Source organism: Mandrillus leucophaeus, unplaced genomic scaffold (genome assembly GCF_000951045.1).
Source record: "Mandrillus leucophaeus isolate KB7577 unplaced genomic scaffold, Mleu.le_1.0 Scaffold676, whole genome shotgun sequence".
Taxonomy (NCBI): Eukaryota; Metazoa; Chordata; class Mammalia; order Primates; family Cercopithecidae; genus Mandrillus; species Mandrillus leucophaeus.
In genome coordinates, this window is record NW_012107319.1 from 1,565,872 (window position 1) to 1,592,654 (window position 26,783).

The following is a 26,783-nucleotide window of genomic DNA, read 5'->3' on the forward strand; positions in this document are numbered from 1 at the left end:
TATTGTTTTCTATAGAGGTTGTACTAATTTACATTCCCACCAGCAGTGTATAAGTAGTGCTCCCTTTTCTCTGTATCCTTGCCAACACCAGTTGTTTTTTGACTTTTTAATAACAGCCATTCTGACTGGTGTAAGATGGTATCGCATTGTTGTTTTAATTTAAAGTTCTCTGATGATTAGTAATGTTGAGTATTTATGGGCCACTTCTATGTCTTCTTTTGAAAAATGTCTATTCGTGTCCTTTGCCCACTTCTTAATGGGATTATTTGGTGGGTTTTTTTCTTGTTAAGTTCCTAGTAGATTCTGAATATTAGTCCTTTGTCAGATGCATAGTTTGCCGATATTCTCCCATTCTATAAGTTGTCTTTATTCTCTTGATTATTTGTTTTGCTATGCTTAAGCTTTTAAGTCCGATTTGTCTATTTTAGGGCTTTGTTGCATTTGCTTTTGAGGACTTAGTCATAAATTTTTTGCCTAGGCCATTGTCCAGAAGGGTTTTCCGAGGCTTTCTTCTAGAATTTTTATAGTTTCAGGTCTTAGTCTTTAATCCATCTTGAGTTATTTTTTGTATATGATGAAAGATATGGGTTCAATTTTATTCTTCTGCATATGGCTATCCAGTTTTCTCAGCACCATTTATTAAATAGAGCGTCCTTTCCCCAGTGTGTATTTTTGTCAGTTTCGTCAAAGATCAGTAGTTTGTAGGTATGTGGCTTTATTACTGGGTTCTTTGTTCTGTTCCATTGATCTGTGTGTCTGTTTTTATACCAGTGCATGTTGTTTTGGTTACTACAGCCTTATAGTATCAACATTAATCAATTATTAAAGAATAGGTTCTGGGTTGTCTAGAATCTTAACCATAGTGTTCTTTCATACAGTTTAATTACCATGGAGAGTCTAATAATTTGCCTGTTCAATAAGGTCCTCTGTCAGTGCTTTTGACACAGATTTTAGTTTTCTAAAATTTGCCTGAATTTTAAAAAATTTTAATCTAGTTTTAGCCTTTTGTATTTTAACTAGAAATAGATAAAATGCAGATAATACTCAAGTATTTGAGGCGATAGAACATCATTATGTCATCTGCATCTTTATTGAAAAGTATCTTTTAGTGCTTATATATACATTGGTTATTTTATAGTTCCTGCAATAAAATGCAGCAATGGTGTGTTTAGAAAATACTTCTCAAAGAGTTTCTATTTCTTTTTATCTAATTTAGAGTTCGTTGTCGAAATGCTGGGCCTGTAGCTGTAGCTGAGAAGAGCATTACCCAGGTTGCAGAGAAATTCATATTAAGAGGTTATTGTCCAGATTGCAATCAAGTCTTCGTGGATGAAACCAGCACCCACAATCATAAGCAGAATTCAGGACACAAAGTCCGAGTCATTAACTCAGTGGAAGAATCAGTCTTACTCTATTGCCATAGCAGCGAAGGGAACAAGGATCCTTCTTCTGACGTGCATTTATTGTTGGATCAATCAAAATTTTCATCACTTAAAAGAACCATGTCTGTTAAAGAATCTAGCTCACAGGAGTGCATTGCCATTCCAAAAAAGAAGATGAATTTAAAAGATAAAAGCCATGAAGGTATCGCTTGTTTCCAGAAAGAAAAGTCAGTAGTTAAAACCTGGTTCTGTGAATGCAATCAGCGATTCCCAAGTGAAGATGCAGTAGAAAAGCATGTTTTCTCAGCAAACACAATGGGTTATAAATGTGTGGTCTGTGGAAAGGTATGTGATGATTCGGGGGTCATTCGTTTACACATGAGCCGGATTCATGGAGGAGCACATTTAAATAACTTTCTTTTCTGGTGTCGGACATGCAAAAAGGAGTTAACAAGGAAAGATACTATCATGGCACATGTGACTGAATTTCATAATGGACACCGATATTTTTATGAGATGGATGAGGTAGAAGGTGAAACTTTGCCATCATCTTCTACAACATTGGGTAATTTGACTGCTAACAAGCCTTCATCAGCTATTGCTATTATTGATCATTCCCTGGCAAATAGTTCTCCAAGGGGCAAATGGCAATGCCGGATTTGTGAAGATATGTTTGATTCCCAGGAATATGTAAAACAGCACTGCATGTCTTTGGCAAACCACAAGTTTCATAGATACAGCTGTGCTCACTGCAGAAAGCCTTTTCATAAGATAGAAACATTGTACCGACATTGCCAAGATGAGCATGACAATGAGATAAAGATTAAATACTTCTGTGGGCTTTGTGATCTTATCTTTAACGTGGAAGAAGCATTTTTGAGTCATTATGAGGAGCACCACAGCATAGACTATGTATTTGTGTCAGAAAAAACTGAAACTTCAATTAAAACTGAAGAAGATTTTCCAGTAGTAGAGACGAGTAACCAGTTAACCTGTGGTTGCCGTGAGAGTTACATCTGTAAAGTCAACAGAAAAGAAGATTATAGTAGATGTCTCCAAATCATGCTGGATAAAGGAAAACTTTGGTTTCGCTGCAGTTTATGTTCGGCAACAACACAGAATTTAACTGACATGAACACTCATATCCATCAAGTGCACAAAGAAAAGAGTGATGAGGAGGAGCAGCAGTACGTAATCAAGTGTGGCACCTGCACCAAAGCATTTCATGATCCTGAGAGTGCGCAGCAGCATTTCCATAGAAAACATTGTTTCTTACAGAAACCTAGTGTGGCTCACTTTGGATCTGAAAAGTCAAAGCTGTACAAGTTTACTGCCAGTGCCTCACATACAGAGAGAAAACTGAAACAGGCAGTAAACTATTCAAAAAGTTTAGACCTGGAGAAAGGGGTTGAGAATGACCTAAGCTATCAGAATATAGGTATGGCTTTAAAGCTCTGTGCAAATTTCATATACTAATATTGAAACTTACAATGTACCCACCTCGATTTTGAAGCAAGAAATAGGATAACTTCTTGATGATATGTTAATTACTACGGTATATACATTTTAGGGGTTTGTATTCCTAGTGCTACATTTATCCACTTTCTAAACTTAAGGGGACAAAGAGTATATATTGGCTTTAAATAATATATATTTTAGATATCATTTTATTTTACAAAAGGTGCGGAGATTTTGAAGATGAAGGAAGTCGATAGTCTTTCTGAAAGTTAGATTTCAAAGTTATCCTAGTATTAATATCGTTTAGGTTTTTCTTGTAATATTTGGATTCACTAAAAAGATAAATCATGTGAATTCTTTTTGTTTCTATTTGGCCATATTCTTTAGTGTGAGAAATTTTAAAGGTCATTTCAGTATTTGTATATTTTTGTTATGATTAACTTGGAAGCAAAGCTTTAACATACAATTAAAATAGCAATTAGAGGTAGAGTTAAAGTGGTAGCGAGAAACCAGGGGGAAAATTGAAATATGAATTCCTTCTTTGTACTTACTCCAGTCTTTCTGTCTTCCATATGATAGGATTAAGTAAGTCTAGGCAGGTGTTAAGTTTTTATTTTGTTTAGAAGTATGATTTGTTTTGTTTAGAGTATAATTTTAAGTGTATATTCTTTTATTTTTAAATTTTTTTTTTATTGAGATGGGATTTTACTATGTTGCCCAGGCTGGTTTCAAACTCCTGGCCTCAAGCAATCCTCCCATTTTCGCCTCCCCAAGTGTTGGGATTACAGGTGTGAGCCACCACACCCGACGTAAATCTATATTCTTTTAAATAAATATTAACTCTTGGTGAGTTATACAATGTAGTGTATTTGGATACAGTGAGAATATGTGCAAATTTTGGCCAGTAATGTATTTTTATGAACTATTGAATTTTTACATTCTTGCTCTATAGTGTATGTAGATCTTAACATCACCTTTAGTCATGGCATATTTTCAGTGATAATTAAATCATGAGCTACCTAGTCAACTCTAAACAGTGAAACACTGGTTACGCCATTTTATATTCTCTTTGGCCTTTTTTTTTGTGTGCTTCTGTTTACTTTTTGTTTTTGGAATTTGTGTTAGTCTGCATTTGATAGAAAATGCAATATCTAAATCTAGAGTTACTGAGAAGTTAGAGAAAAGACATAAGGCGGCTTGGAAATGGAAGGGAATGGCAGTAGTATATTCGAGGGAACTATTAGAATAGAAACTATTCATTTTTTAAATAATATAACATTCTAAAGTTTGCATTATTACCACAGGAAACTTTAAGGCCTTGTCAAAGTGGAAAAGTATGAAACAAGATAAAGGGGAGAGAGAATGAGAGTTGGGGCATGGGGGAAGGTGAAAGAAGAATCTGAGAGAAGCAAGAAGATGTGTTTATAGGGGGAGGTGGCACTGTACCACTGGCACCTATTTGTAGCACTGCTTTATGGCAGCAGGATTCCAGGTGATCTTATTTCTGCTCTCTAGGGTGTTTAATCATAGACCTAGAAGGCTACTAATAAATCAGTTTAGACTGGGAAAAGAACCAAATTCTGGTGGTGAAAATGTTCTTAATAGGTAACTTTGGAATTTTATATGGGTGGTGGTAGTTTTTGCTTATTTAACCTTAAAACTTGGTTTTCTAGTTCTTCTAGTACCTTAATGTTTTTTAAAAATTCCCTGTATAAATGACTTTTTAACAAGCCTTAGAGTTGATGGAAAATATTTGCAAGAAGGATATATAATCAAAATTTGTGAAATATTCACAATATTTTTATCTGATTTAAGTGTAAATGGTGTCATGTACAGATTTGGATTTCACAAAAAGGTTTAGATAGAAATGAGTAACATTCAAGGTTAGTATTTTTGCATGTTAGCCTTCTAATATCTTTTGTACTTGAAATCAGAATGATTTTAGCAAATTCTTACTGAACTCATGTTGATATTTCTCTCTTCTCAGAGGAAGAAATTGTTGAGCTTCCAGATTTGGATTACCTGAGAACCATGACTCATATAGTCTTTGTAGATTTTGATAACTGGTCAAACTTTTTTGGTCATCTACCAGGGCATCTAAACCAAGGAACATTTATTTGGGGCTTTCAAGGTACGGTTAATAAGAAAAACAAAAGAAAACCGTTTTTCCCACCTCTTAGACTATAGTTCAGTTTAAAAGCCTCCCCTTAAACCTTCCTGGATAGATCATAGGAACATAATTGGAATATTGTTCTTTTGTATTATAGTTACTCTGCTAGAGTCATTTTCTCTACATGCCTCTGTGGTAAATGTTAGCTCTATCTAGTGACTCAAAAGTTTATGGATCTTTTGGCTGGGCGCGGTGGCTCACGCCTGTAATTCCAACACATTGGAAGGCCGAGGTGGGAAGATCGTGAGGTCAGGAGATCAAGACCATCTTGGCTAACACAGTGAAACCCCGTCTCTACTAAAAACAAATTAAAAAAATTAGCCAGGTGTGGTGGCGGTTGCCTGTAGTCCTAGCTACTTGGGAGGCTGAGGCAGGAGAATGGTGTGAACCTGGGAGGCGAAGCTAGAAGTTGCAGCCGAGATCGCGCCACTGCCCTCCAGCCTGGGCAAGAGAGCGAGACTCCGTCTCAAAAAAAAAAAAAAAAAGAAACAGTTCATGGATCTTTTGATACTGATTGAAAAAGCCTTTATTCAACACCTAAAGTGTGTCAGGCACTATGGCTTTGTACTAATATGGTTACTGATTATTATGGTTTTATCCCTTTTAAAATATAGAGAAGCAGATGTTTTGTTTTTGTTTTTGTTTTTTTCCCTCAAAGTTTTAAAACTAATAAATAGCAGAGTTAGCTTTTGAAATTTGGCCTTTCAGCTACAGGACTAATGTCATTTTCAACATGTCATAACTGCCTCTTCGGTTCATCCTTGCTGTTCTTAAGTGTTCAGCTTCATCTAAACCTCTTTACAAATTGTTGACCAAACCTGGGGGAGAGGCTTCTTTGGTTTACAGAGGATTAGTATAGTGAGCATCTGCTGTTGTTCGTGTTTGATAGAAAATAGCATGTAAAGAGAAAGATTGGGATTAAAGATAGAAACATGCTGACCTGGATAAGTTAGCCAGTATAACTGCTTTAGTAAGTTGAGCTTTGGTGATTGCCCATCATTTCTGCATTGAACAGTGATGACATTTGTAAAAGCCACTTATGCTTACACTTACAGAATAATGCCATTCAAAGAATTTTTGCACACATTACTTTTGATTTTGCTTAATATCCATGTGAGTTTTAAGATGAGTTGACAGATTCAGGGAATTTAGTCCACTTTCTCAAGACTGTACAGCAACAAGATGTTGATACTTATGCTCGGATGGAGTTCTTCCACATTCTGATTTAGTACTTTGCCTCTAGAAAAGTTTTTTTTCTAGTATATGTTTTTTCTTGATAAAATTTTTGGCCTTTCCTCTCCTGTTTGATTATCATTTTTGCTTTTTCTGAAATTAATAGGAGGAAACACCAATTGGAAGCCTCCACTCAACTGTAAAATTTATAATTACCTGAACAGGATTGGATGCTTCTTCCTTCATCCTCGCTGTAGTAAAAGAAAAGATGCTGCTGATTTTGCCATATGTATGCATGTGAGTCATTGTTTTATTCAAAATCTAATGTGAATCTCACACCCACTTGCATTTTTTTCCCACTTGAATTGTAATGAGAGTTATAGACCATTCTTCAGTACTTCAGGTTCTACCTGTGACTATTATGAAGGCAAGACCCCATAGCATATTTTTATTGCTTTATCCTCAACTTCTAGCAAACCTTCAGCTATCCATGGTAGATACTCAACTATTTGTGGGATAAATGATCAAGAGATGATACTGTTTTTTGGTTTTAAGACAGTGTCGCTCTGTTGCCCAGGCTGGAGTGCAGTGGCGCAATCTCAGCTCACTGCAACCTCAGCCCCCTGGGCTCTAACGATTGTTGTGCCTCAGCCTCCCAAGTAGCTGGGACTACAGGAGCATACCACCATGCTCGGCTAATATTTGTATTTTCAGTAGATGGGGTTTCTCCCTGTTAGCCAGGCTAGTCTCAAACTCCTGGCCTGAAGTGATCCGCCCGCCTAGGCCTCCCAAAGTGCTGGGATTACAGGTGTGAGCCACTGCACCCGCTGATGATACTGTATTTGATATATATTAAGACATTTTCATATTTTAGTATCTCTAAAATTAAGAGGTACCTTAACAATCACTGTTGGCCTAGATAGAATTTACATTTGCTTCTGCCTCTGCCAGGTACCTAGAGAAACTGCCAAACTGAGACCCACTGTACATTTTTTGCTTGAGGACTTACATGTCACACTGATAATGTGAATTTACTCGGCAAACTTGTTGACTACAGCTTATGGTTTAAACAACAAAAGATTTCTTTTTCCCTCTATCTAGTGCCAAGATTGAATCATGCAAATTGCCTTGCTTACCTTTTCTCTATGACAGATTTATTTCTTATTTACCCTTACATTGAGTGTATAGCCCATTGGTATTCCAACTTTATGTGAAGTCTGTTGGACTTCCATTTTGGCTTTTTCTTTTTATGGCACATAAAATAGCTTATCATATAATTTAATAGCATCTTATATTTGATTAAATGTGGGGTATTTAATTTATGAAGGAAGTCTTTCTCTCTGTTTTTTTTTTTTTTTTTTTCTTTTTGAGACGGAGTCTCACTCTGTCGCCCAGGCTGGAGGGCAGTGGCGCAATCTCAGCTGCAACTTCTACCTCTCAAGTTCAAACGATTCCCCAGCCTCAGCCTGGATTATAATCCAATCCAGCTTGGGATTATAAGCACATGCCATCACACCCAGCTAATTTTTGCATTTTGTAATAGAGACCGGGTTTCACCATGTTGGCCAGGCTGGTCTTGAACTCCTGACCTCAAGCGATCCACCTGCCTCAGCCTCTCAAAGTGTTGGGATTACAGGCCTGAGTCACTCACCCAGCCGAAGGAGATCTTTGTGTCATACTTTGGTAGGGATTAGGGAACAAGCTTAATATACCTTCCTAGGTATGTGTTCATTGTGAATAGATATAACTTGTTTTGAAACTCGTGCTGATTTTTTATCAACCTGTGCCATTTGTTCTAACTTAGGCTGGCCGTCTAGATGAACAACTACCCAAGCAAATTCCTTTCACCATCCTCTCAGGAGATCAAGGTTTTCTGGAGCTAGAGAATCAATTTAAGAAGACTCAGAGGCCAGCTCATATACTAAACCCTCACCACTTAGAGGGAGATATGATGTGTGCCTTGTTAAATAGCATATCTGATACCACCAAAGGTACGCAGCTGCAGTCACAGTGCAAACCACCCAAGAGGAGGAGACTTCACTGCTGAGAGAAACCAATAAACTGCTGTCCACTAGTGAACTGTTGCCTGCTTACTAAACCATCATGTTCTCTTACTTCTATCTTACTTATCTTTTTTTTTAAAATCTCACTTTCATTCTTTAGTGTTTTAGGAGGAGGATGAATTCATAATAATTTTCTGGAGCCTTTTTTTGATCTAGTAGATAAAATCTCTATTGATGTATATAAAATATATATTCATGCGTTATAGTATGTTACTACAATTTTAAGAGCTCAGAATTCACATCTTCACTTTGTTCCTGAAATTCCAAATTGACCTTCAGTCTTTTAGAAAGCAGTGTGTTTACAGTTGAAAACCGGAAAGCAATAAAAAAGGCGATCATTTAGGAGGTTGACAGTGACAAAATGAAATGCTGTTAGGCTTTTAGGTCCTTAGAGAAGTGGGTACATCCTATCTTATTGCTGGGCCTTGCACTTTCTTCTGTACCTTTGTGAGATTATTCAATGAAAGGAGTGCTGATGTCCATTTTCACTTCCTAGTATATAAGAAAAGATGTAATTCTAAGGATTCAGAAGTTTTGTTTTTCATTTTTCATAATTTCTGCAGTCAAATGTTCTACCACTGAGCTATACCTCTCTTTTTCGTAATCTCTGAAGAAATATGGATAGAATAATTAATGTTTAAATATCCTAATAATTTAAATTCATGAATAAGGTTTGAAGATATTAATGAATTACCTTAATGAAAAATAGTGGCTTTTTGGCATTTTTATTGTGTGCCTTTTTTAAAGTTTTCAACTCTGCTTGCCTCCTAGATTTTTTTTTCTTTCAATATATTTGGAAGTACATTTTGATTGAAAACCCATTTTGGAGAATTTTGCTCTAGTCACTGATTATAGTGGATCAATTCACTTCTGCAAAGTTAGGAATCAGTAATCTGTGCTCTTTATACTCTTGAAAGCAGAGTAATGATGGAAGATTATAAAAGAAAATGAACTCTTGTATCTTTATGTCACTTCCTCTTTAATTTTTGTTTTCACTTGTTTTTTCTATCTGTGAATTTCTTTTTTCTTAACAACAACAAAACAAACAAACAAACAAAAGCCACTGTGTGCAGTGGCTCACGTCTGTAATCCCAGCACTTTGGGAGACCAAGGCAGGTGGATAACCTGAGGTCAGAAGTTCAAGACCAGCCTGGTCAACATGGTGAAACCCCGTCTCTACTAAATATACAAAAATTAGCTGGACATGGTGGCTGTTGCCTGTAATCCCAGCTACTTGGGAGGCTGAGGCAGTAGAATCACTTGAACCCGGGAGGCAGAGGTTGCAGTGAGCCGAGATCGTACCATTGTGCTCCAACCTGGGCAATAAGAGCAAAACTTCATCTCAAAAATAAACAAACAAAAATCAAAACACCTCTTCTACTCTTTTGCCATCCCCTTCCCAGTCCTCAACATCTACTTAATATCCTGTAAGATAAAGTTTGACTTTTGCCACACAAGGCCAACCTCCCTTTCCTTCTCTTGCGCTTCTGCTTTTGGGAACATTTATAACTCCAAATGTGAAAGCTGTTAGGGTTTTGCCTCTATTTCAATTATGTTTGGAATGAGAGGTGAATATTAGTAGGCTTTCATGGGTATATTAGGGTTGGAGGTAAGATATAGGTTATTAATATCTGCTGATTATGCCGTTCCAAATGACTCTTATGTTCTAGATATTCTTTTTTTTTTTTTTTAATTATCCATACTCAGTACTCATTTGAACTAACTACTTTTTGGATGCACATGTGTACTTATTCTTAATTTTTGTGACATACAGAGATTGTGCACTGCATGAAGAAGGATATAGGCTTTGGTTCAAATGCTAACTTTGCTGTTTCCTAGCAGTGCGATTTCAGGCATGTTACTTTTTTGGAGCCTCATTTTTTTGTATTTATATGGTTGTAACAGTGATATATGTAAAGTGTTTAGCACAGTATATAAAGCACTTTAGCCATTTAACAAATAATAGCTATTTTTTATTATTACTACCATAAAAAGAAAATGTGATTCCTAGCCACTACATTTTTAATGTTACACTGAATCATAGTATATTCAGGCTTAGTTATCTGATTTAAGACCAAATTTTTTCTTCATGGAAGACTTAAAACCATCAAATTGCCTGTAGTGAACTTTATAAGGAATCAAAGAAAAATCATTTTCTTGGATAACTTTTTATTCCATTTCCTTTCCTAACAAATAGCTTTGTGAATAGTTGAGTGATAGTTTCTATTAAGGAATGGTATTTAATATATAATGGGACTCAGTAAATCTCTCAATGTCCATTAATATAATTTTTGTTATTAAAGAATGCCAGGCTAACTCCTTGCACATAGCTAAACATAGTGTTCCTTCTTGTTTTCAGATTTGACAGCCAGTCAGTTTCTTAAGGCAATATGGTTTTTGGGATGAAGGGGTCACTGGACCTTTTTGAGGATCTGATGAAAACTTTCTATACCTTCCTTCCCCCAAAATAAACATATATATACTACATTGCATACAATTTCAAGGGATTTGTGGTCTCAATGCTTCTAGTTGCCAATCAACAAACAAAATTGTCCTTTGGGATGTAACCTAAGTTTATACTGTAAGTCAACAGTCCCCAACCATTTTGGCACCAGGGACTGGTTTCATGGAAGACAATTTTTCCATGGATGGAGGCAGGAGGTGGGGCATTAGATTCTCATAAGGAGCGCACAACCTAGATCCCCTTGCATGTGCAGTTCACAATAGGGTTTGTGCTCCTATGAGAATCTAATGCCGCTGCTGATCTGACAGGAGGAGGAGCTCAGGTGGTAATGCTGGCTCACCTGCTACTCACCTCCTGCTGTGCGGCCCAGTTCCTAACAGGCCACAGACTGGTACTGGTCCATGACTTTGGGATTGGGGACCCCTGCTATAAGTAACATAGAGTGATAAGTTCTCTCATATTTGTTATTATACAGCCAGGCTGGTGATTTTTCAGATTTTTGAATTTTTCACCACAGCATAGAGAAGTGATACAAGTTTGAGTCTCTTATTCTTTATAAGTTTTCAGAAATTTACCATTAGCAGTACTAAAAAGTGGTTTTTATTAGACTGAAGATTGCTGTATAAATAGGATCTTTGGAATATTGTAATCAGAATCAATGATCGTATGGTATCATACGAGGAGAAATTAGTCTTCGTTAATTTCTCTGTTAATTGAAAGTCTTTCCAGAGGTACTTATTTCAGTAAAAATACAGATATTTGGAGTTGCTGGTTTTGTATATCGGTGTCCAATCGTTTGTTCCTAAGGCATTGTTTTTTGCGTGGTGGGGAGAGGAAAGGTTAAGTAGCTTTATTACTGGTACTTTTTTATGCCTCCCACTTGGTTAATTAGGGTAAAAGTTCTTTTCTCTCCTTGTAAGCATCAGGGTTTCAACATGAACATTTTAATTACAGCTGTGATATATGTATAAATTCTTGTAGAGACATTTAAAAAATCTGTTAACTTTAATTTCTGCCCCCACCTTGGTCTTCTTATCCTTCATCATTTCTATTTTATATTGTACTTTTCCTCACTTTCTTAACACTTAAGATACATGGATCCTTTCTGGTAATCCCAATCAGAGAAGCTAGGTAGACTTTCTTAGACCATTTACATTTTATTCCTAAATATTTCTTTATTCTAACTCAAGCCTTATGTTTCAGAGCAGATATAACTTGTCACTTAAATGTTGAAAGAAAAAAAAAGTGAACTTTTTTATTGAAAAAAGTTTATTGAAGTTTATTGTAGTTTATTGAAGACCTACTATGTACCAGCCACCATGTTAACTGCTTTTTATGTTTGTAGTGTTTAAAGATGTTTAAATATGTTTAAAGAACTTCTTCCATATGCTTTTTAATCCGCTTTGCAAGCTGTGAATTAGATGTTGGATTACCCCATTTTGTAAGTGTGGAAGGAAGCAGAGGTTCAGAAAAGTTAAATAATCTACCTGCAGCTGCACAGCAAGTGCTTTGCTTTTCATTAGTATCAACGAGTAGGGTGAGACTTTCACTGACACAAATACCGGGATTTCATGATGTAGAGCTAACCACCCAATGTGAATTACTGGCTCTAACCATGTCCTTGAAGAATGAAGGTAATGGGAGATATTCAAACCACAGTATAGTGACATTGCAGAATTTATATAAAGATATCAAACAAGTTTTTTCTTTTTAAATAACATTCAGGAAGAATGCACTTTTTTTTTTGGTCAGAAAAAATGATTTGGTTGTAGGTTCTGGTGCTTTAAAAAGTAAAGTGATTATATCCTGAATATAGCCAAGGAAAGCAATTAGCATTCTAATTTCTCTAGGATCTTTTGTTTCATAATTAAACGAGTGAGCACTATCTTTACAGGCTTCTCAAGAAGTTGGCACTAGAACTACAAGCACTGCAGTGAACTTTTTTGAGTACTGCAACATGCAGTTTCAAAGAAATTCACTAGAAACCTGCTTCCCATTGCTTCCTCTACCTTTCCTCTAATCGATGTAAATGTTCCAGGGTACACAGAAGTTAATGTTTTTAGTGTTTTCTTATTTGGGCCAGTATCTGCTCCCTTGAGAATTACATACAATGAAAAAGATGTTACTACAAGATAATTTTTGTTGAATCTGTATGCTCCTTAGATGGTCTTGTTTATAAGCCTGAGACTTTTATATCCATTTAGTTGTGACTTCATTGTGAATGAATGGATTAGAAGCAGTAAGTATGGTTGGTATCTATAGAGTCATACCAATTACACAGATTTTGTAATCCATCTTACAAATATAGAGCATAAACATTCACCTAGGTGCTAAGAAAGTGTAGATGATTGAAGCATCATCATGGCCTGTGGAATATGTATTACCTAAAATAATTGTTGAATTATTTCTAAAAGTCTGTCTGCCTATTGTTTCCTCAGCCTGTTACTGAAAGCTATAGGTTGTTTCTTTGGACACCATGATAAAAATATGTTTGATAAAACTAATTCCATGCAAAGGTACTGAAAATAAGAAAGAATATTTACGATTTTCTCTGTTCTTCTGAGGGGGTTGACTGAGGCAAAAGAAACCTTTTATGATATTAATATTTGCAACCCCATGTCAAGTTAATCCTTGACAAATCAAGGATTTGTCATTATTCAAACCTGAAGAGTAGCCTTAGGCCTTGCAAGCAATGATAAATTGTTTGGATGAGTTGTAACATACTGCTTTTGACTGACCTTGACTTTAAATTGTAATAACAGAAACCTGTGGGTATTTTCCTTTTGTTCTTAATGTTTAGAGCAAGCTTGTTTAACCTGCGGCCGACGGGCCACATGTGGCCCAGTTCATCTTTGAATGTGGCCCTACACAAATTCATAAACTTTCTTAAAACATTATGAGAGTATTTTTTTTTGCGTTTTTTGTTTTGTTTTGTTTTGTTTGTTTTGTTTTGTTTTGCTCATCAGCTATCATTAGTGTTAGTGTATTTTATGTGTGGCCCAAGACAATCTTCTTCCAATGTGGCCCGGGCAAGCCAAAGAGTGGACACCCCTGGTTTAGAGGTTTAATTTTGTTCTTTAATTTGTAAATGTAATGTTTTATTTACTGAAAACATTGCTTGAAATATTTGAAGTATTTTGCTGGAATTCATAGCAAAGATGACTTGTAAAAACAAATTTCTGCAGCAAAAGAATATAGTGAAATATAGTGATTTAATTTTTATTTATAGATACTTAAATGTCTTTTTAATGTGTATTTTAAGTTTTTAAGTTTGCACAGAAACAAATATGTCTATATGGTTTGTATTTAGTTAAGTGCTGATTCAAGTCACTGACACATATATATATAGATGCATATCTGTTTATATTTGTGTAATTATATCTTGATATAAATGTATATTGATTTAAATATAGTTAAAGTGATAAGCAAAATATTAGGTCATTGATAGTACCATGTTTCAAATTTTTTAAAGATGAACTTTATTTTTGAGAATAGTTTTAGACTTACAAAAAAGTTGTGAAGATAGTACAGTGTTTCCATGTACCCATACTCAGTTTCCCTTATTAGTAACATCGTATATTAGTGTGATACATTTGGCATAATTAATGGAACAACATTAGGACATTATTACTAATTCCAGCCTTTAGTTTTCCCCAATGTCCTTTTTCTTTTCTGCCTTCCCCTCACCTCTTTTCTTTCTTTTCCCATCTCGTCTCATTTCGTTTCTTGAGACAGGGTCCCACTCTGTCACTCAGGTTGGAATGCAGTGGTGTGATCTCAGCTCACTGCAACCTCCACCTCCCAGGTTCAAGCAGTTCTCCTACCTCAGCCTCCCAAGTAACTGGGACTATAGGCACGTGCCACCATACCTGGCTAATTTTTGTATTTTTGGTAGAGACAGGGTTTTGCTATGTTGCCCAGGCTGGTCTCGAACTCCTGAGCTCAGGCGATCCACCCACTTCGGCCTCCCAAAATGCTGGAATTATGGTGTGAACAACCACACCTGGCCTCAGTATCCTTTTTCTACCCCAGGACCTCATTTGGGATCCCACATGACATTTAGACATTAATCTCCTTAGGCTCCATGGTTCAAATTTTAAGTGAGTTTTGCAGTGCCTTTTCAGTCATACCGTATTATAAAGCCTTTGGTCTCTCATTACGAAAGCATGTAAGACATCAGGTAACTAAGCTTGTGCTATGCAAGAGGCATTGTTAATTAAAACCTATGGTGTTATCTCCATAGAGATGAATGCATATGATTTTCAAATTATAGGAGAATTTAATCTGTCACAATTTTTAATAATATTTGGTAAGCATTGGAAAAAACCTAGTGTGGGAAAGTAGTGTAACACTAATGAACTGTATTGTAATGAGTAAGGTTGGGTATGAGAAATTATTGAAAATAATATTGAGTATACATAAATTTATGGGACAATAACTGCATGTATTGATTCTTCTTTACAGAATGTGACAGTGATGATAACATGGGTGCCAAAAATACTTCAATAGGAGAAGAATTTATATCCACAGAAGGTAACCTAATAGAGTTAATCTCTTTTCTGCTTGACTGTATTTGCATTTTTTTTTTTTAATTTCTCTGTCTCTCACCCATTCACCCCTCTTACTCCCTTCTACCCCCAAGTTAAAACATTTTCTTAGTTTGAAGGATAGCTTTGCATTTTTCATGTAAGATGACTTAGGGGTAATACTAATTTAGAAAGCTAGAATGTGTCACCCAATTATGGCCCTTGGATCAAATCCAGTCCACTATCTTTAGGAACACAGCCATACATTTAAGTATTGTCTATGCTATTGCTTTTGTACCACAACTGCAAGGTTGAGTAAGTGTGGCACAAACAGTAGAGTCCATCCACCCCCGCCCTCCTCAAATAATTCTTTTCTAACCCTTTAAAAAGAAAAAGGTTGCTAACTCTGGGCTAGGAGACAATTTTGATTTCCTAATTGTTATTTATCTTGAATAGTATTAAGAGTATTAAAAGACAGGCAGTGGAACTCTAAAAGCAAGCACCTGTATCTAAATGTAATGGGCTTTTTTAAATAAATTTTTTTAAAAAGGGTTTTTTTTTTTTTTTGGTTTTTGGGTTTTTTTTGAGACAGAGTCTCACTCTGTCACCCAGACCGGAATGCAGTGGTACAATCTCAGCTCACAGCAACCTTTGCCACCTGGGTTCAAGCGATTCTTGTGCCCCAGCCTCCAGAGTCGCTGGTATTACAGGCGTGTGCTTCTGCCACGCCCCGCTAAAAATTAAAATTCTCTTTTACTCTTCTTAAAGGAAAAGCTATTTCCTTCCATAGGTTAAAGAGAACTTTTTATGTCACTTGGCATCAAATCATTTGCTGGCTGTACCATTATTTGGTTGTGTCTTGTAACCATTCTTTACTTTGGTTTTTCTATAACAGACTGCACTTTTTAATAACCAGGGGGAAATGAGATAATGGATCTTAGAAAATACTTTGAGCATCACTGGAGAAGTTGAAAGTATTATATCAGCATCTTTGACGTTAAAGAAAAGCAGTAGGAATCTTCACATACATTCCAGTATAATGTTTATTGTTGGAGACTGTAGGGTAGGAATGTGGAGGCTGGAAAGTAGGGATGGAAATATGGGACTGAACACACAAACAGAATGGCCCGACTGATATGTTTTCTTTGCATTTCTTTGATCTCAGATAATATAACTAGTTTAACTAAGAGCATACTAGAGCTTTATGGTATTAGGAGTTTGGGAAATGGAGTCTGGCAGTGGAATCGATTCATCCATTAGATGAAGTAGATAGCTGTAGTCTTTCTGCCTTATAGCCAAATTCATTGGTTAAACAAAACTGGCAATAAATCTACACCTAATTGGAAGGAAGCAAGTTTTTTGACCAACTTCTTTTCCCAGCATGGTCTTTCAAGGTCTAGCTCAATGCTTAGCAGCCACACAATGATGAATTAAACAAATGAAAGAACTTTTGTGCGTTTTGAACAAAAACTGCCAATTAAGTTGTTTATCAAGGCCACTAAAAGATAAACAGTACTGAACGTCTAAAGAGTTCAGATTTTGCAACTTTTATTTGACACCTCGTGACTCATCCCATGGAAAATGCCAGGCAAAATTACAACTTTTAAATAGTTACAAGCCGTCACAGTTTTGTGGGCTCCTACCTAACCTAGGAAATCTGAGATTTGTGTAACTGGATATGTACCAGATATTATCTGTGTAATGCATTTTATGGTTTAGAGGTGGAGATGTTACATTTTTGTGATTATTTGGTTTGGAAAAATAATTATTTTTATAGGATTCAAGAGAAGATACTTTAAACCTATAACTAGTTGTCATAGTTAAAATAGAGGTGGGGATAAAATCCTTTAATTCCAAGAAAAACCAAAGGTGTTTGTGTTTTATATCCTGATGCTTTATATAAAATAAGTGTGAGAAGCACACGATGTTTCACATAAGTTAAGGAATATGGGCTCCTTTGCACTTTTCTCTAACATTCTTCTTTTTTTCCCCTCCTCATCACCCCAGAAGAGCTAACTCGAATTTCATCTCTTAGGTTGCTATGGTCAGTGCCTTTCCTAGATTGTCCATCTTTAGACACAGCCAATCACTGTCTATTCTGGGCTCCCTCTGTACGAGGCCAAATGGATTTAAAATACTTCTGTCTGTATTTTTCATCTCCACAGACTGTAAGCTCCTTAGGGTGTAGGATCATGTTTTATTTATCTTTACTTCAGCAGCACCTAGCACAGTGTTTGGCACAAAATGATTGCTTGTGAAATGAATAAACTTTTAACAAACTTAAAACATGTTAGAGCCACCATTTCCCTATAAATGGATAAGGGAAATTGAGATAGAGTCTATTTTGTTGTAGAATATTGGGTTATTTTGTTGACCCTGAACCACAGAAGCAAAATAATGTTCTCGTCTACACCTGATAACAAAACTGAAAAAAAATTTAAGCAACCTCTTAAGTCTCTTTTTATTCCTTCCTTTCCCAGTACAACTCTGTAAATGCCTGAGAAATAGTGGCAGAAGACAGGATAAATTTGCTTATGGCTTTTTGCCTTAGGGTAATCCCCCTCCTTCCGTGATTTGTCTTATTCTTTGTTGTTCCCCATAGACCAATATCAAACTCTGACCACACAGGCCAGTCATAACAATCCTACGTAATCTATTTCCTGTACTTGACAGAGGAAACAGATGCCGCATAATGTGGTGGTGAAAAGTACAGTCTTTGGATTCATACTGCCTAAAACTCTGTGCTTACAAGTTGTGTAATATTGGACAAGTCACTTAACTTCACTGTGCTTCAGCTTCCTCCTTTTAAATCTGGGAATATTAGTATACCTACCTTACTAGAATAACGTGACATATGATAAATAGTATATATTGGTTGCTGCTACTGTTACTGGGATTATGATGATCATTATGTCATTATTTATATCTTCACCTAAGATCTCCTCTAGAGGTATGTCTATTAACTAGAGGTATTCTGACTCAAATTGCTGGAAGAGACAGAGGACAGCATTGCATAGATAATTTTCTATGCAAAACCATCTTCCTATAAATGTTAGCAATATGCTTTATTTGGAGAATTCCTTCAATTAATAGCAGTCAAAACTACTCTTGACAACCTGTGAGAGTCAGACGATTCTCTTCATTTTATATGAAAAACTGAGGCTTCTAAACATTAAGTAATTTGGCCTTACATCCACAGTTTTAAAATGATTGAGGCACCATTTCTATATGTCTTGTACCTCCTACTACTGGTTGTTTTTGTTGTTTGTTTGCCATAATTACTGCTCTCAAAGTAAATGAAATTAAGGCACAGAGAAAGGAGGGTAAGGGGAACACAGACCTAGCCACAGAATAGGAAAACAGACAGATTTTTCACAAGTGCTCTTTAGTTTTTCATATGGCTTCAAGTTACTGTCTGATGTTCTTTAATTTCAATCTGAGAGATTCTCTTTAGCATTTCTAATAGGGCAGGTCTACTAGTAAATTCTGTAGCTTTTGTTTATCTGATAATTTCTTTAAGAATAGTTTTGTCAGATGTAGAATTCTTGATTGACATTCTTATTTTCTGGTTTCCATGGTTTTTTATAAGAAATCAGCTAGTAATTTTATTAAGGCTCTCTTGTATGTGATGAGTTGTTTCTCTCTTGTTGCTTTCATTGTCTTTGACTTTTGACAGTTTGACTATAACATGTCTCAGTGTGGGTCTCTTTAGAGTTCATTGAGCTTCTTGGATATGTAGATTCACCTCTTTCATCAAATTTAGGAGTTTTTCAACCATTATTTCTTCAAACATTCTTTCTGATCCTATTTCGCTTCCCCTCTCGAGACTCCTGTAATGCATATGTTAGTTCACTTGATGGTGTCCCACAGGTCCCTTGGACTCGGTTTACTTTTCTTCATTTTTCTTTCTGTTCCTCACACTGGATGACTGATTGATGATTTAGACTGAACCCAAACCAAGACACATACTGGATTAATTAATTAATTAATTATATTATACTTTAAGTTCTAGGGTATATGTGCACAACATGCAGGTTTGTTACATATGTATACATGTGCCATGTTGGTGTGCTGCACCCATTAACTCATCATTTACATTAGGTTTATCTTCTAATGCTATCCCTCCCCCCTCTCCCCGCACCACAACAAGCCCTGGTGTGTGATGTTCCCCTTCCTGTGTCCAAGTGTTCTCATTGTTCAGTTCCCACCAATGAGTGAGAACATGCGGTGTTTGGTTTTCTGTTCTTGCGACAGTTTGCTGAGAATGATGGTTTCCAGCTTCATCCATGTCCCTACAAAGGACATGAACTCATCCTTTTTTGTGGCTGCATAATATTCCATGGTGTGTATGTGCCACATTTTCTTAATCCAGTCTGTCATTGATGGACATTTGGGTTGGTTCCAAGTCTTTGCTATTGTGAATAGTGCCACAGTAAACATATGTGTGCATGCGTCTTTATAGCAGCATGATTTATAATCCTTTGGGTATATACCCAGCAATGGGTCAAATGGTATTTCTAGCTCTAGATCTTTGAGGAATCGCCACACTGTCTTCCACAATGGTTGAACTAGTTTACAGTCCCACCAACAGTGTAAATGTGTTCCTATTTCTCCACATCCTGTCCAGCAACTGCTGTTTCCTGATTTTTTAATGATTGCCATTCTAACTGGTGTGATATGGTATCTTATTGTGGTTTTGATTTGCATTTCTCTGATGGCGAGTGATGATGAGCATTTTTTCATGTGTCTGTTGGCTGCATAAATGTCTTCTTTTGAGAAGTGTCTATTCATATCCTTTTTTCTTGTAAATTTGTTTGAGTTCTTTGTAGGTTCTGGATATCAGCCCTTTGTCAGATGAGATTGCAAAATTTTTTTCCCATTCTGTAGGTTGCCTGTTCACTCTGATGGTAGTTTCCTTTAGAAGCTCTTCAGTTTAGTTAGATCCCATTTGTCAATTTTGGCTTTTGCTGCCATTGCTTTTGGTGTTTTACACATGAAGTCTTTCCCCATGCCTATGCATACTGGATAATTTAAATTGTCCTATCTTTAAATTTGCTGACTCTTTCTTCTTTGTACTCAAATTCATTAAGCCCCTCTAAAGATTTTTCATTGTATTTATTGTATTTTTCAGTTCCTGAGTTTCTATTTGATGGGCTTTTAATAATTCTGCCTCATTATTGGTACTCTTCATTTTGTTCATACATTGTTTTCCTGGTTTCCTTTAGTTCTTTGAACATACATAAGACAGCTTAAAGTTTTTGTCACCCATGCTATATCATGTAGCCTGTTGCTCCTAGTCTACAAACCTGTATAGCATGTTATTGTGCTGGATACTGTAGACATTGTAACATAATGCTAAATATTTGTGCATCTAAACATAGAGACATAAAAATACATAAAAATGGTACACCTGTATAAGGTACTTACCCTGAATGGAGCTTGCAGGATGGGGAAGTTGCTCTGGGTGAGTGAGTGAGTGACTGGTGAGTGAATGTGAAGGTCTAGGTTGTTACTGTACTCTACTGTAGATTTTATAAACACTGTACAATTAGGCTATACTACATTTTTTTTTTTTTTTGAGACGGAGTCTCGCTCTGTTGCCCAGGCTGGAGTGCAGTTGTGCGATCTCTGCTCACCACAGCCTCCGCCTCCCGGGCTTAAGCTATTCTCCTGCCTCAGCTTCCCAACTAGCTGGGATTATAGGTATGTGCCACTAAGCCCGGCTAATTTTTGTATTTTTAGTAGAGATGGGGTTTCTCCATGTTGGCCAGGCTGGTCTCGAACTCCTCACCTCAGGTGATCCACCCACCTTGGCCTTCCAAAGTACTGGGATTAAGGCATGAGCCACCAAGCCTGGCCTATATTACATTAAAAAGAAATTTTTTTTCGTCAATAATCAGTTCACCTTAGCTTACTGTAACTTGTATAAACTTTAAAATTTTTAACTTTTTGTCTCTATTGTAATGACACTTAAAACACAAAAACTTTGTACAGCTATAGAGAAATATTTTCTTTATATTCTTATTCTATAAGCTTTTCCCTACTTTTAAATTGTTTTATTACTTTTAAAACTTTTTTATTGAAAACTAAGACAAACACATATATTAGCTTAGACCTACAAAGAGTCAGGATCATCAATGTACTTTTATAAGAAGCAGTACCCTCTAAAATAATAATAAAAAGTATAGTAAATACATAAACCAGTACCAGAGTTTATTATAATTTTCAAGTGTTATGTACTGTACATAATTGCATGTGCTATACTTTTATACAACTGACAACAGCATCACCACAAACACATGGGTAATGTGTTGTGCTGCAACATGAAGATGGTTATGACACCACTAGGCAATAGGAATTTTTCAGGTCTATTATAATCTTATGGGACCACTGTTGCATATGAGGTCCATTGTTTACCAAAAGTTGATACACAGCACATGACCATACTTGCCTTTTGTTTTTTATAGTCTTTCAGCTGGCAAGTTTAATACCTGTAAGCTCACTGGAGGTATGATATATTCGTATAGATGTTGCTGTACTTAACAATGGTTTGATTTATGATTTTTTGACTTTATAAGGATGTGAAAGCAATATGTCTAAACTTGAACTGTAACTTGTATAAACTTTAAAATTTTTAACTTTTTGTCTCTATTGTAATAACACTTAAAACACAAACATTTTGTATAGCTATAGAGAAATATTTTCTTTATATCCTTATTCTGTAAGCTTTTCCCTACTTTTAAGTAGGGAAACAGTGGTCCCATAAGATTATAATAGACCTAAAAAATTCCTATTGCCTAGTGGTGTCATAGCCATCTTCATGTTGCAGCACAACACATTACTCATGTGTTTGTGGTGATGCTGTTGTCAGTTGTATAAAAGTATAGCACATACAATTATGTACACTACATAACACTTGAAACTTGTACTTGAAACATTTAGTATAAACCATACTTCAGATTTTGAATTTTAGTTCAAAAATTTTTATAACTTTAATTGTAAAACAGACATTGTGTTAGACTATTTCATATATATATATACGTATACATATAACCTACTATCATTTATTAAAAAGACCTTTCCCTATCATTCTGTAGTGCTACCTTTGTTGTAAATCCAATGTCCATATATGCATGGGTCTGTTTCTGAGCCGTCTGTGCTGTTCCTTTGATCTATTTATTCTTGCACTAGTACCACATTATTACTGTAACTTTATAATAAGTGTTCATATCTTAAACAAGTCTTGTCCCCTTGTTTTTCTTTGGTAAGAGTGTCTTCGCTTTTCTTTACATTTCCTCATCCCTTTTAATTCATCTTAGGGGCAACTAACTGATCCTAGAGTGTAGCTTTAACTTGATACACAGTTCATGCTAGTTTGTGGTACTTTAAATTAGACAACACTAGTGTCCCAACTCAGAGGAACATGCAGTTGTATCTTAGGGAGATCACTGGTGCCTGCAGCCAAGTAGCCTCTGAGAGACTGTGGACCAGATAGGATGAGATAAATCTGGTATGAGAAGCTAGTGAAGGCCAAGAAATTGACACCAAATTTCACCCTCCTGGATTTTAGCATCATTCCCAAGGAGGAGATGTAACCCAACTATTGTGAACTTAGTAATGTCTGTCTTGTTCACTGTTACATTGCTGTTCCTGGTATATAATGGGCATTCAATAAATATTTGTCAAATGAGTTTACATACATCTCCATACAGCCTATATTATATGCTTCTCAGATGACATTTATGTGGCTATGAGTTTCACTACCTTAGATGCTAGGATGCTTGAAGCTAATTTTTCCCCAGCTTTATTGAGGTATAATTAAAAATTAAACTAAATTTTTAATGGCCTGTGACATTTTGTCATTTCATGGAGTTGCCTTTCTGTTTAAAGTCTTATATGTATCACCTCGAGTCTTTTAGGAAATAAGTGATATAGATTTTATGTTGAAATAAGTTATTACCTGTCAGTGATTTTAAAAGTTTGTTGACTTTCTACATCCCTAAGTGGAATTAACTCGCAAGTTCCTTAGCACACTAAGTTCATATATAAAATTCAATCAAGATCATATCTAGATTTTCATATTTCAAAATACTCAATTTTTTAGTAGAGAAACTGCCAAGTTATCCTATATTTTTCCATTGTGATTTTACTTTCCTTCTTGAAAAGATGAATACAGTTGATGAAACTTTAAAAAATATAGCACATGTTGAGTAGTTTTCTGCCCTAAGTATTAAAATTCTATGTTTTTTAATGCAGATGTGGAATTAGAAGAAGCTATTAGAAGAAGTCTTGAGGAAATGTAATTAAAGATATTACCACACAACATCAAGTGGCCTTGAAGAGACTCAGATAATGAATTCTTGAGTTTGTTTTCTAAAGGAGACCAGAAATCCACTATTACAAATGTATTTGAAAACATGGTTTTGCTTTCATATGTTCAAAATTTGATCTTTGTTTTGTATTTTTGTGTTAATGTGCAAACATGTACAGAAGGAATAGAATACATGTTCATGCAAATATAAATCATGTATTCTAATATAGGTATAACAGTTTCCCATTTAACTTTGAATTTATATATTTAGATTTAAAGGATTTAAAAAAAAAAAAGGAAAGCTCTTAATAGTTGTTTCCCAAATAGCATTAGTTCTTTAATTTTATTTGTACTGTACAAATGATTCTAGTTTATTTTTTTAGGAGTGAAAATGAATATAAAAAAGGTGACATAGGTCAAGTTTTCCATAAATTCTACTTCTCATGTGGCACTATTATATATTACCTTTGAGATCTTTGTTTATGTTTATTAGAAGAGGGTAATGGAAACTGATCATGGAAACACTTAAAATTTTATCAGCAGTGTTCTTTGTGGGTGCCATGCAGATGTGAATTATTGCTTTAATTAGAGCAGCACATTGCTAAAATAAAAAATACACCTTAATTTTTAAGAAATAATTTAAATGAAACAATTTCCATTCCTTTTACCTGCTTAGACTTTTATGTGACTTGTATGATCTCCTGTTTAAAGGGAATGGTGTCAAAATATTTGCATAAAATTATTTTTCATAATACTAGTCCTTTTTTATATATTTGTGTAAACATAATATCTTCAAGAAATAATGTTGAAAGCCTACTCAGGAATAATCTTCCTTAACTCTTTAAAATTTTTATTTCATATAGAGTGTCTTCAGTTTAGTTATTCACTGAATTGTCAGTTTCCTTCATTTGGTGTTACATATTTAATTCTTAAATATTGAGGCCCCATTGTGAGTAATACAAAATACGACATAAGTAGAAGACTAAGAAGGGCTTGTCATATGATCTTTGTGTATATGCTTCATGTTATTTGACCAGAAATGTCTTGTCTTTAAAAATTTTTAGTAGTAATTATTTACCAAACTTAAAAACATTTCCATAAATATAAAGCTTTCCTTTATATTTAAGACAAAATATAAAGGCTAGAATTTTGTTCCTTCTCTGTAACACTAAATATTTTAGTGTGAAAGTGAATTTTTTTATTACTATAGTCTTTTCAATCTACAAGTTGTGTTTTTAATTTCTTGATATGTCACTTCTGTTCCTCCCTGCTTGCATTTTTTTAAAAGTAGACATTGTGGCTTGAGAATTTATCAATCATCTTTCCAAAATGACCACATTGTGCTTTTAGTTTGTATGTTTAAGTGGTCAAGCAAGGCTCTAGGAGATAGTCACTGAGCTGGACCTTAAACACATCTGCGGGAGCTCACAAAATAGTGAGGAGCAAAAGAGGCATTCCAGAAAGATGAGTGGTTAAGCAGATGTGGGGGCAGGGCAAGAGGAGACAGCTCCTTGTTGCCAGAGATTCTACACAAAGGTGTCATGGACACTGATGCTCTATTAAGAAGCTTTTGTGGTGTGTGTGGTAGAGAATAAGGCTTTTGATATAACAGGAAAGGGATATTTCATCATGACTCTTAAGAAAAGGTAACTGGGTTGTTTAATGTTTTAATTGATAATTGTCACTGATTGTATTTCTACCTGTTAAATAATTAAAAATCATCTTAAAATTCATACTTTGGCTTTAATTTAGACAAAAGGAGATGTAATCGCTGTGTAACATTAGAGAAAGTTATGGATTATCATCAAAAGTAAATGTTTCTAACATTGACAAAGATGCCTATCTTTTCATTACATCATTCACTCATTAATTCATTCAGTCACAAAATATTTATTGAGTACCAATCATGTGCCAGCAACTATTCTAAGCACTTGGAATATACCAGTAAGCAAAACAAAGCCCTTTACCCCTCTGTGGAGCACACATTGGTGGAGAGAAGGAGATTGTACAATGTTAGTAAGCAAGCAAATAAAACTGCATATCTGATGGTGATACATGTAACGAAGGAAAATGAAGGGAAGGGAATAAATAGTGCAGGGACAGGGAGTTGCAGGGAGGCTTGCTATTTTTAATAGGGTGGTCAGAAAAGATCTCACTGATAGGTAAACTTGAGCAAAAACCTGAAGAAGGTGAGGGAATGAGGATGAAAATATATATAGGGAAGAGAGTTCCAGGTGGAGGAGGGGAAGGTCCAGACAGGAGCTTAGTATATTCAAGGAAAAGCAGGAAGACTAGTATCACTGAGAGGATGAGCTAAGAGAGTAATAGGAAATGAACTTGAGGTTTTTCTAATGACCTTGGCTTTTACTCCGAGGTAAGGAGCGATTGAACGTTTCTGAGAATAAATGGTATGATCTGCCTAATTTAGGATTGCTGTAGTTGCTGCACTGAGATAACATGTACATGAGAGGCAAGAGTAGAAGCACGGAGACCAGAGAGGAAGGTATTGTAGTACTTCAGGTACTAACTTACCAAGTAGCATGAACCAGAATGGTGGCGGTAGAATTGGGAAGAATCTGGATATATTCTGAAGGTAAAATTAATGGGATTTACTAATGAGGTGGATCTAGGATATGAGAGAAAAAGAGTTCAGGATGATTCTAAAGTCACTTGATAGACTTTCAAACCACTCACAAAATGTGTTTTGTTTTCGTTTGTGTCATGATAAAGTATTTTTAATAAGGTCAAATAATCCCCTACCCCAAGAGTTAATTAGGATTTAGAATGAGTTCAGAGGGAATTGGGATCCAGCCTTAAGGACTTCAACTCTGTTCAAGTATTTAAATGACTTTGATCTCTGATTAAAGGTGCTGGTTCAGCTTTAGACTATTATTATCTATCATTTTCTGTGCCGTGTACATTTTCATCCTTGCAGTGAGAGGCATAGAGCTATCAGGAGAGGGGACCAAAACCTAACTTTTTAAGTAGACTAATCTTTGTATCCTCAGCTCTATTCCATCTTTTACCGACAGCTGGTGCCTGACCTAGAGGCCTACTGCATCTTTTTGTTAACATAAAAAGTTGGCCTGGCGCGGTGGCTCAAGCCTGTAATCCCAGCACTTTGGGAGGCCGAGACCGGTGGATCACGAGGTCAGGAGATCGAGACCATCCTGGCTAACACGGTGAAACCCCGTCTCTACTAAAAAATACAAAAAACTAGCCGGGCGTGGTGGCGG

General features: G+C 35.7%; 1 protein-coding gene and 1 long non-coding RNA gene across 3 annotated transcripts in view; one reads left to right on the forward strand and one right to left on the reverse strand.

Moving 5' to 3' along the window:
- ZNF451 (zinc finger protein 451) overlaps positions 1 to 25,381 on the forward strand; it is an 82,430-nt gene extending 57,049 nt beyond the window's left edge. Inside the window, exons 11-16 of one of the 2 annotated variants that reach the window (XM_012002067.1) lie at positions 1,217 to 2,820; positions 4,828 to 4,971; positions 6,350 to 6,480; positions 7,988 to 8,174; positions 15,175 to 15,243; positions 23,493 to 25,381. In XM_012002067.1, the coding sequence (XP_011857457.1) occupies positions 1,217 to 2,820; positions 4,828 to 4,971; positions 6,350 to 6,480; positions 7,988 to 8,174; positions 15,175 to 15,243; positions 23,493 to 23,539 (2,182 nt within the window). In that variant the 3' untranslated portion in view covers positions 23,540 to 25,381. The remainder of the gene's footprint in view (positions 1 to 1,216; positions 2,821 to 4,827; positions 4,972 to 6,349; positions 6,481 to 7,987; positions 8,175 to 15,174; positions 15,244 to 23,492) is intronic. The other variant, XM_012002068.1, reaches the window with a different exon arrangement.
- Positions 1 to 26,783, reverse strand: part of LOC105555246 — a 59,854-nt gene that overhangs the window by 32,281 nt on the left and 790 nt on the right. The window contains exon 2 of the long non-coding RNA XR_001008442.1: positions 26,080 to 26,173. This is a non-coding gene — a long non-coding RNA (uncharacterized LOC105555246). The remainder of the gene's footprint in view (positions 1 to 26,079; positions 26,174 to 26,783) is intronic.